At 48.9% G+C, this 11,262-nt stretch overlaps 1 protein-coding gene across 4 annotated transcripts in view; it reads right to left on the bottom strand.

Moving 5' to 3' along the window:
* The window catches only part of Arhgap44 (Rho GTPase activating protein 44), a 158,131-nt gene that overhangs the window by 3,430 nt on the left and 143,439 nt on the right, over positions 1–11,262 (bottom strand). Inside the window, exons 17-21 of one of the 4 annotated variants that reach the window (XM_034504795.2) lie at positions 7,742–7,759; positions 6,729–6,956; positions 4,820–4,977; positions 2,921–3,298; positions 143–193 (exon numbers count right to left, since the gene is read on the bottom strand). In XM_034504795.2, the coding sequence (XP_034360686.1) occupies positions 186–193; positions 2,921–3,298; positions 4,820–4,977; positions 6,729–6,956; positions 7,742–7,759 (790 nt within the window). In that variant the 3' untranslated portion in view covers positions 143–185. The remainder of the gene's footprint in view (positions 1–142; positions 194–2,920; positions 3,299–4,819; positions 4,978–6,728; positions 6,957–7,741; positions 7,760–11,262) is intronic. The other 3 variants (XM_034504793.2, XM_034504794.2, XM_034504797.2) reach the window with 3 other exon arrangements.

Below are 11,262 nucleotides of genomic sequence, written 5' to 3'. Positions count from 1 at the left end.
AAGGCAGTAAGTGAAGTAGGCATGCTTTTGGTGGGTCTGAGCCACATGCAGTGAGGGAAGGGGCTGGTGGGATGGGTGGTGGCCAGGCAGCTGGCTGGGCTGGCTAGGGGGAGTAAAGCGAGGTGAGCTGGGGCCAGCTTACCCTGAAATCCCCCTCACACGTATCCAACACTGCGCCACTCATGTCACACAGCTGCAAGAACATAATGATAGGATTTGGAGAGAGGAACAAACAGGACGAAACACACATAACAAAAAACACTGTCCATGGCATGGTCCCAGAGAGGCCACACGACTACAATTCTACACTGTCAGAGACCCACACATACAGGACACATGATGGTCTGCTGCCCAAAGAACATTAAAACAACAGGGAAATTGGGCAGTATGTCATTGGTCTAAAGGTCACAGACATTGAGCCTGAGCTCAATACAAAGTGACCTTTCACGAAATGCCTCACAAGCTGCAAGGCACTGTCCCTCCTTGCTTGTTGATACCCACCGACCACTTCTGTCATTTGCCCTTTTCTGCTTCCTCAAGTGACACTGCTGCTCATCCTCTGCCATATAGAATGGACTACTTTGTATTCCTGTCTGGAAGTGGTTGGGAAACCTGGCTGAGCTGGAATGCTGGTGGAGCAGCCCCTGCCAGCTGCCTCTGGCCACCACCCACTCGGAGCAGGTGCTGCCTCCCCACAAGGGCTGGTCTGGGTTAACACCCCTGCAGCACGCACAGGAGGGGGACTGCTCACTGCCTCTTCCAGGAAACTGCCTAGGTTTGACTATGCTACAGAATGGGTGAAAGCAGCTATATACTCAACATTTATCTCTTTCAAAAATACAGAAGCCTGATTGCCAGATGGCTTTTCCCCGTAATACTTACTGCCACTCCTGACCCATCACAAACACTTGCTACTTGACTAGTATTTTCACTGACTGGCACCCACGAGCTGGACCCCACAAACTCTGGCTGCCATCTCATGTGGCATGCCAAGTTCTGTGACAATGTGGTGGGGAAAGAAAGCAATACCTAATGCAAGGTCCCACTGTATCCAGGTAGGTTGGTCTTTGTATGTTTGTGGCACATGGTGCATGTGAGTATGTGGATCTCTTACTATGTGTGCTGGGGATAAACTCAGGTAGAGCAAAAGATCTGCCACTGAATTATGCCCCAGCGTGATTCTTAGGTATGTGGCTTACATGTATAGGTATGTAGTATATGCATATATATGTCCCATGTGTGATGTATTTGTTCATGCAATCTGTAGGTGTATATGTATGTGTGGTATACGTGCTGTATATGATGTAGGTTTGGTGTATGTGTAATGTGTGTGCGTGTGGTGTAAATATTTGTGTGTACTGCATGTGTATGTGTAGTCCATATGTGATTATGTATGTATATGATAAGTAAACATGCAGGTATGGTGAATTTATGTGTGTGGTATACAAAGGGGTGTGTGCATATGAGGGTGCGATGTATGTAGTATAGTGCACTGGCTAATTCTGTGTCAGCTTGACACAGACCAGAGTCATCTGGGAAGAAGGAACCTCAATTGAGAAAATGCCTCCACTAGATTGGTCTCTGGTGCCTGTGGTGCATTTTCCTAATTGATGATTGGTATGAGAAGCCAGCTCCCTGAGGGTGATGCCATGTCTGGATGGTGGTACTAGGTGCTATAATAGAGTAGGCTGAACAAGCTATGAGAAGCAAGCCAGTAAGCAGCACCCCTCATGGCTTCTGCATCTGTTCCTGCCTCGAGTTCCTTTCCAACTTCCTTGGATGATGGACTATAAACTCTAAGGTGAAAGAAACCCTTTCCTCCCCAAGTTACTTTTGGTCTTGGTGTTTTTATCACCGCAATAGGAGTCCTAAGACAGTGTATGTGTGGTATGTATATGTATGTGCTGTGTGCACATCTGAGTATGTGGTGTAAACATGCATTGGACATGCATATATGTGTGCTGTGTGCATAGGTGTATATGTACATATTTGTGGTGTATGTGTATGCTGTGCATACATGGGATGGTGTGTGTGAATGTAATCAGTGTGCAGAGTATATGTATTCTCAGTGTGCATGTGCTGTGCATGTGTGACAGTTCATGATGTGACTGGATTTGTGGGTATGCAGTGTTCTCAAGCTCCCATACCTGCTATCTGGGATGGCGCTCTACAGTGGTATTCAGGCTCTGCCTGCCCCGTGAAGTGAACCTGTTCAGGGACTCAGCCCAGCACTGTGCTTATCTCCCTAAATAAGGAAGAGGCCATATGACATTAGCAGCCACCAGAGATCGCGCCTGACTTTATAATTATATAAGGCAAGCGACTGGGAGACAGTTTTAAAATGCTCCTTTTTTTCACTGTCAACAGTGTTTAGTAACTATATTGTCCTTGGGAAGACAACCTCATCTTTGTTTTGAATTTAGACTAAAACTCAGCTAAGCAATTGTGGGTTTGACTAATTTCCTCAAGCATGTGTGGCTAGAGAAGACCTGTCTTTCTGAAGGTGACCCATAAGTAACATGCATCTGCAAATATATTTTCCTAGCAAGGCTTATTTTTCTCCTCAGGAAAACCCTCTAGTTCTTAGCCTCTGTCTCCAAGATAAGTATCTGTACTGCTCAGTAGCTGAGCTGTGTGGGGTAAGGTGACACCACCTCTGTGCATCGATGCCAGCCTCTTTAAAGGTCTCACTCCAAAGGGTGCAATCTCACAAACACTGCGGACTCAGATCCCTAAGCTGGTGGAGGAGTCCCATGAGCTACCCTGCACAACAGCTGCTCTCCAGGACAGTTTTCCTCTGCGTGCTTAAGGAGAGCAGCCTGGGAGCTAGCCTGTGGCCAGTGGTGAAGCTGCTCGTCCTGCCTCTGGCACACTCTGCTAAGCATCACAGGAGCCTGCAGACAGCCCACGGCCCACTTACCTGTAGACATGCTTTCACCCGGCGACATGCCATCTAACATGGGGTGCTCTGTGGACTGTGGACTTGAAGCCGACAGGCTGACACTGGGAGGTTGAGGAGGCGGCAGGGTAGGCCTCTGTCGGGGCTTAGGGGTGGGCCGAGATTTGGCTAAAGTGCTTGTAAAGACAGAGGGAGAGGCCAGGGGAGGAGCTGAGGCTGGAGATAGCTGGCCAGAGGCCATGGAGTACCCCGGAGGGTAGCTCAGTCCATAGGGTGATGGGGTGCTTGGTGGAGTAGGAGACAGGCTGACTGGGGATGGCTGGCCAGTGGGCTGATCAGAAACAGTCCCTGACTGCACAAAGGGGACCTTGGGAGGAATTGGTGCCAACTTCTTTGAAACTGTAAGAGAAAACAACATAGGACATAAGGCTATCAGAGAGGCCCACCAGGATGCCCATGCCTCTTCATGGGTCCGACTGCCCATTGCTTCCTCCTACCAGGCCAAGTGCAGCCAATAAGCTTTTAAAAATGACTTAACTCCTCCCTCCCTCTCTTCCTCCTTCTCTCCCTCTCTCCCTCCCTTCCTCCCTCCCTCCCTCCTCACTGAATTCTAAAAGTGAGTCAGGAAGGTTGGTTCTACTGGGGAAGACTGTAGTTCAAGGTGTCACTGATGAGGTGCTTCCCAGGGAGTAAATGGTCTTTTTGTCTGAAGCTGCACAGTGACCTTGGTCTCCCACAGTGATAAACCCTCTACCTAGACACTCCCAGCCCACATCCCCTCAGATCCTCACTTCAAGCTTGTGCTTTTAATCTTTAAGTTGACAGTTATAATAACTTTTGTGTATCAATGGAACACAATGCATAATGAGCAAATTACAGTCATTACCATTTCCATGTCGCCAAGTGCGATCACTTCTGTGTGCTGAGAATTTGCCAAGGCTTCCCTAGTTCTTTGGAAATGTCTAATTAATTGCAGTATGTGGACCATAGTTACGCAACTGTGCTCCACCCCTCATAACTTGGTAACTGCACCTTCCCCTTCCTTAGCCTGTGGCTAGGGGTTACTTTCTTTTTACCAATTTTCTATCAAGAATTGTACTCCCTGGGTACAAGCATGGACGAGCCAAGTGTAATTTCTCTTTTGCAGTGCTGGGGAGTAGGACAGTGGTCAAGCACTGAGCTACACTATTAACTCACACCATTGGCCCAGACTTTCTGAAGTGCCTGCGTTTCCCCTTCATTTATTCAATCCCAGAGGATGCTTGCTACCTTGAACTGAAAATGAATGGTCTCCATAATGGAGTCAAGCACCAGGACATCCTACTGCTAGGCAAGCATCCTGAGAACATGAACATTGGTTTTTACAACTGATGAGTGGCTGCACATGACTAATGCTAGAAGGAACTCCCAGAGAGGCCCAGCAGGCTCTTCCCCACCTGTGCCCCTCCCCATACCCATGCCATGAAAGAAGAGCCAGTCTGAGGATATCGTATTTCCCGGGCCACTCTACCCTCAGTGTGGAGGAGAGAAAGACAGGCTCTGCTCATTTGGGATCAGGCTTCTATCCTCTATTTGTTACTACATGTCTTGGGGGAATTATCTTAGCCTCCTCTAGAAAACAAATAGGCCTCTTTTGTATAATGTGAAGAAAAACGGTTTCTCCATAGTAGTGTGGTAATTCAGTGGGATTTTGTGCTAAAACACCATAGCATCATGGTATATTATGAAAGTTCTGTTCCTTATCCATCTCATCCTGACCCACACTGCATAGGCAATGCATTCCCTGGTGGGATGGGTAATTTCTCAGAGCTCCAGTGGCAAGACTAGAAATGATTCACTAAGCAAACATTCCCAGAGGCCCTTGCTAACGAGAAGAGCAGCTATCTCTGGCCTAAGAATGGTCAGAAGAGGGGAACCTACCTTTCCGGAGGGTATGAGGACTCTGGTCTGCGGGAAGCTGGCTGGGGCTGGCAGCCGGCTGTGGCCCCAGTTGCGTCCCTGGGCAGGCTGTCCCCTGGATGGGACCTGGACTTCCTTTCTGCCCAGACCCTGGCGACAGTTCCTTGCTTTTAGACACACTGAAACACAAGCACACGGGACAGGGAAACTCTTGAGTGCAGACAATTTCAGTTCCTATCTTGCACACTGGAGTGCTGAGTGCTTGGGCCCTGCTTGACTATCACACTGCTTTCTTTGTCTCAGTCCCTTCTCAAATCCTTTGACTGTCCCAAATAGGTGAGGTAACTGTTGCTTCCCGGATCGCTGATCCTGGGTTCCATTCTCAGCTTGGTATTCACAGCCAGCATCCTCTGCCCTCAGGTAACCAATGAGCAATGTGGAACACACATGTGGCACCCCTATATGCTGTCTTCAACCAGAGAATTCTAAGTCACTCTGAAACCAAACACCTGAATCTCCCTGTTTCTTTCATCCACCATGGTGTACCAGAGCCAAGAGGGCTCTGTGTTCTCAGCAAGGGCTTCTGACACTACCTCTGTGTCCACACTTCTGGCTACGGCTCTCCAGGCAAAGGGGACTTCTTCAGTATGTGTGACTTTTGCAATCACCTGCACCAATGAGTGATGCCCTCCACAGAAGTGCCCCTGGGGGTCACCAATGTATAATAGCCTTGGGCTGCCTGTAGAACCCAAGGGACCCACCTTTAGCGAGTATTTGTATGACAGGGATGTACCACAGATGGGAAACGCAAGTGATGAAGAAGAGTACTACAAGAGGGGACCACCTCAGCCAATCTGGACCACCTCAGCCAATCTGTTCATGTGTCTCTCATCTCTCTATCAGCTTGTCTGGCCGACTGTTGCCAGCCTGTATGTACATCTCCACGCTCCCACTGCCCTGTCTGCAGCTCCCATGGACTCAGAGTTCTGCAGGTGCACAGCCAGGATCAGGCCTTATCTGAGGCACAGTCCTCAGCAGCCTCCCCACCTGGATACAGTATTGGGTGCTCCTCCCAGAAATTATGGTTTCCCCTTCATCATGTTTATAGTTTGAAATAGAATTATTATTAATTCTACTCATTAAAGGAAGCAAATGATAAACAATGCCTTTAACAAGTTAAAGGCCCGGGCTAACAGAGCATCCTCTCCCACCCAGTGTCCACAGAAGTATGTGTATCCCTAGCACCGCAACAGTCACCCATGCAGTCTCTCTACTCTCTGGCGGCTGTATGAGAAACGAGCCACCTCCTTGTTGCTGCTCCCAATTTCAAGTCTTGTCCTCTGCCTGGGCCTCACCAGGTATGGTGTCCTTTCTTTACAGCCTGGGCCATGCTGAGCTCAGTGCTGTTGTCTCTTGTCGCCGGGGCATGGGACATGAGATGTATACTGGAGATCATGTTACCAGATTTGGGCAGAAGTTCTGGTAATGTTCACTGAACTGGTGATGGGATGGATGTTCTCTTTCTTCTCTGAAAGGCAACCACACCCTTTCCACCTCTGGTTTGCACTAATTTTAGTAGTAAAATTGACCCCTACAAACTTAAAGGCAGAAGGGAGAAATGCTGACATCTTAAAAGTCAAATTAGGGAATGGGATGAGAGACAAGCACCATGGGAAGTCCTCAGCAGGTTCTGGAAAGTTCTGGAGAAGTGCCACCTTCTATGTCTGCTTGGGGATGCTGTTTTTGGAAAGCCTGGACTTCACATGGTAATCCAGGGCAGGTGATGCCGATGACTGGCAGGATGCAGAAAGCCAAACATGAATGCTTAGATGTGGGAGCAGGGTGAGCAGATCCAAGAGGCCTGGAGGGAAAGCCAAAGCCCAGTCACCCCAGCACACATGCCAGCCTTTCATGGCGGGGCTGGGCTTACCTGGGGCGCTCGGGGGTGGGCTGCAGGCTGGCACCTGATGGAGAGAGCGCAGGAGCTGGAGTGGCAGGGCTGTCTGGGACCTGCTCCGGCAGGGGTGAAGGCAGGGGTGCAGCCAGCTCGGAGGGTGGGGCAGGAGGCTGCATGGAAGGCGGGGCGCAGGATGCTTTCCGACCAGCAGAGGAGCCTCTTCGTGCCACCCAAGATGTGTCCATGACCCTCACACCCATGCTGGCGAGGGACACAAAGACATCTGCTTACCCACGTGTGACAGGTGACATGGTCCCTCCCCCATGAAGCGGAGACATTCAAGCAATCTGTGTTTGGAGAGCAGCAGGCTTAGCACCCTCCTGGGTCCTGGGAAGCAATGCCCACAGTGGAGAGGTATGGCTAGCGACACTCCAGTGCCTGGGCTGCTGGGGACCTGCTGACATGCAGCCCCGCAGCCCAGGCCTGGTGCGAGCTGCCCTCCTACAGTGGAAAAGCACAACAGGGCACAGCCAGCAGCTTGGACACCCACTAGCTGTGCTTTTACCCTCGGCCAAAGCCAGCAGGCCCTGGGATAATGGCCCCCAAAGCATCCTTGGTGTGGAACTCAAGCTGTCCTCAGAGCAGAATGTGGCCTACCTGGGGAGCAAGGGAAATGTTCCTCCTGTGTGAGATGAAGGGGGGCAGGACATGGACAGACAGCACCAGTCTCGAACATGAACCAACCAGCAGGAGACTTGTAAATGCATCCTTTGTGCAATGTGGGGTCCCAGCTTTGCTACTGCTGGGGAATCTGTCAAGGCATGACCTCTGTAGGCCACAGCTGCTTATCTATATAGCATGGAAGGGGCTGCTCATGCCCATGGTCCCTCCAGGCTCAGAGTCTATTTAGATGATGGACACACAGCTCCAAGTAAATCGGCCAAGCAACCAAACACGGCACATTCCCCTCTCGCCGAGCTCACTACCACACAGCTTGCTTGCTTCAAGACTGAAAATGACCTCATAGCTACCAGAGGATACTGTACCTTTGGATTTTCCTAAGGCTGCAGGGACAGAAACATACAGATATTAGTGCCAACAAATCTAAACCTTCCTTTGGACACAGAGGTGGAGTGTCTGCAAGGGGTTTCCTGTTTGAGTCCTGATGTCATATTGTGTGATGACTACTGTTTAGCTGGTCTCCAAGTCTGTCCAATGTCTGCACAAGCCAAAACCACGCAGGTGAATAGAGAGGAGCTGCAGAGCTGACAGGGCGATGGGATGATGGACTCATCCGAAAACCAGGCATCTGCTCCTTTCCAAGTTGCATGGACACAGAAGGCAGTGAATGCCGGTCATCAGGTCCACTGGACCTGGTCCTGTGCCCTTAGGCAACAGCTTTACTTGACAAGAATTCTAGTATGGAGGGAGACATGAACTTCTGTACAAGGACAAACCTTAGTCCAGGACACCCCCATCTCTAGTGCACAGTAGGGTGAAAATAAGAAGACACCCATGTGCTTATATTCTCTGCTCTTCTCTTTCAATGGTCAGATACACTGAGCCATTCCACCGTGGAATCCTACATGTCTAGAATGGTCACGTCTATGTTGTAGAGGTGCAGCAAGATAAAAGACCAAATCAAAGACAGAGGGGAGCTGTTACGGGTGGGCTGGCTCCTTTAAAGAAGCATGCCTAAGCATGGACCTGTGTGAGGGGGTGTTGGCAAGCGATCCTAGGCTCCCTCAGTTTCCTGAAAGTTTCACACCTACTGTCATTCCTCAGCTCTCCTGTGGCTTCAAGGAACCATCTTGAAACAGAACCGGGGGTGGGGTGGGGTGGGACTCTTCCCAGGATTTACTGGCTTTCAATCCCAGGATTTACTGGCTTTCAAATCATCTTGAACAGACACCCTCATTGGGCAGAAAACCTCAGGAAGGTCATAAATTTTGGGACAGGTGTCAATATATGTCCCCTGGTAGTCACAGCAGGCCAAGCAAGATTAGCAAGCTACTTTCTGGGTTTCTGGATTTTAACAGGAGAAAGTTTATTGTTGCACAAGGGGTGGGAGCTAATGACACTTAGCTGCAGAGGTCAGGGAACATGGCAGGCAGTCAGGCACAAGTCCTGAAGTCCATCCCTCCACTCCTCACCACATTTTCATCTGTTTAGAAGGCCCTTCCCTCAACAGGGAGAGGAAGCTAGGTCCTTAGAAGCAGGGCTGTGGGGGTTGCTTTCTCTTTCCAAGAACGACTTCTACATTGGGAACTTCAGACTCCAGAGTAGCCATAGATCTGAATCATCCAGGCAAGGAACAGGCTTGGGCACCAGTTACGTATCAAGCAAGCTTTGGTAATTATGACTGGCAAATGCCAGCAGTTAAGAACTGCAAGCTGAGTGCACACTGCCACCTTCACTGGAGGCTGCTGGGCCATGCCAATCACCCTCTGCCTGTGGAAGAGCTGACAGGTGAACACACACACTGCATCCACTGACATTTTCAAGTAGTTACATAAATCTTGGGGTGACTCAATAGCCAAGGTGGCAGCTACATTATCGGATACATAACACTTGTTTACACTCAAAGAAGCAAGCTGCTAATTATGTACGTCTGGCTGTCCAGATAGACTCAGCCCAAGGCAGCAATGACAGAGCCGCTCAGTTCTCTGCAGCGGGGGCAGCACACAAACAAGGAGCGGCCAACCAGACGTCTGTATCAACAGCTCACAAGTCTCTGCTCATTGTTGTTTCAAAAGAGAGATCAGACCAGACTCAAGGCACTGGTTGTGTTTAAGGATGATAAAACGGAAGTGGGCGTAATCATAAGCTGACTCCAGTGGGTACTGTTGATGGACATTCAAAGCCAATACGGAGGCTCCGGCAACCCCATGACTAAGAACTGAGAACTCAGCCTTAGAGAAAGGAAGCAAATGCTAGGCTAGGAGTCCCTGAGAAGCTAAGGTTGGGTGAAGGTTATTTCCCCACTGCTGGTGAGATGAGCCAATTCCTGCCAGATGAGAATATATTAAAGGGAGCTTTATTGGAAAGCTTCTCTTGGGTGGGCAAGTTCACTGGCCCCAAGGAAGGTCAGGGAAGTTGCCATGGGGAGAGAGGGGGTGGGAGGTGGAGAAGAGAAAGAGAGAACGGGCATGCTCTCAGAGAGAAAAGAGGAGAGAGCAAGCAAGGAGACCAAAATGTCTGGATCATACAGGAAGGAACCTCTAAGTGGAAGGGCAGCCTGGACTGGAAAGTTCAGGGTTAGGGGCAGGGTATGCCAGATAGGGACTAAGGAATGCTGAGAGAACTTAGAGTCTAGGTCTGTCTTGATATGTAAAATATGTGCCTCAGTCCCTCTTCCCTGGTCAAAGCCAAACATGGAGAATCTATGAACAGGAAGCACAGAGTCTTCATTCCTCACTGCCTACCAGAAACTTCCATTTATTTCTTTGTTATTTATAGGCATTTTTGACAAAAAAAAAAAAAAAAAAAAAAAAAAAAAACCAAACAAACAAAAAACCACTTCACAAGTGCTAGCATTACAAGTGTGTGGCATCCTACATAGCCACGTGCCATTTGCAGACTTGCTCTAGATCACACTTTGGATTTTAAAATGAGATTTTAACAAGGAATAGGTTCTGAGATGACCCACACCTCTAGCTCCAGGTAGACCAATTACTGACTTATTCTAACTGTTTCCTCATAGACAGAACGGGGCAAACATCTCCCTCCTGCCTCCAGCATCCATAACGGTATCTTAGCAATACAGGACAGAGGACAGACTTGTAACACCTCTATAGCACTCCCTGGCAGCAGAGGCTGAGTGCTGACGGGATGGGTTGTGCTGTGTGACAGATAGTGCTGTGGTTTGGGAAGGCCTACAGTGCATCCTCTGAGAATGTGGTAAAAGATGCCAGGAACTGGTGGAACTCCAAGAGCCGGGACCTCACATGAGGTGATGGGGATGCAAGTAACACTATCCTCAGAAGGAACCAAGGAAGTTCTGATGGCACCTGGCCTCTCACAGGAGAGATGTTGTACAAGGCAAGTGTAATGCCTGAACCTCTCTCTGCTTTCCTGTCTTACCATGTCATCTCTTGCTTTCACATGTGCTCCTACTGTCATGAGACCTTCACTATTGCCAAACTGAAGTTGGCACTGTATTTTGGAAACTCCAAAACTATGAGTTACGCAAACCTCTTTTCTTTATATATTACTCAGCCTCCAGCATTTAGTTATAGCAATGAAAGCAAACTAATACAAACACAAAGTATATCTAAGAAGCAGTGTGCCCAATTACAAAATAATTGTATTTTATTATATTTTATTGTGATAGGTTGGAGACTCATGATGACGACATATCCTCTGTTCAGAGCAGCAGAGTGGCTTTGGGGACAGTAAATTTTGGCATGAATCCCAGACTTGCCAATTATTAGCTATAGAATACAGATACAGATGGGCGAGCATGAAGAGAATATCTTGTATATTGCATGAATGCATCACATGTCAGCTTAAAAACTTATGGATGATAGAAAGGGTGAAATGAAAGGTAGGACATCCAGGAGGCAGA

Source organism: Arvicanthis niloticus, chromosome 6 (assembly GCF_011762505.2).
Source record: "Arvicanthis niloticus isolate mArvNil1 chromosome 6, mArvNil1.pat.X, whole genome shotgun sequence".
NCBI classification, from domain to species: Eukaryota; Metazoa; Chordata; class Mammalia; order Rodentia; family Muridae; genus Arvicanthis; species Arvicanthis niloticus.
This window is presented reverse-complemented; position numbering and strand designations above follow the sequence as displayed.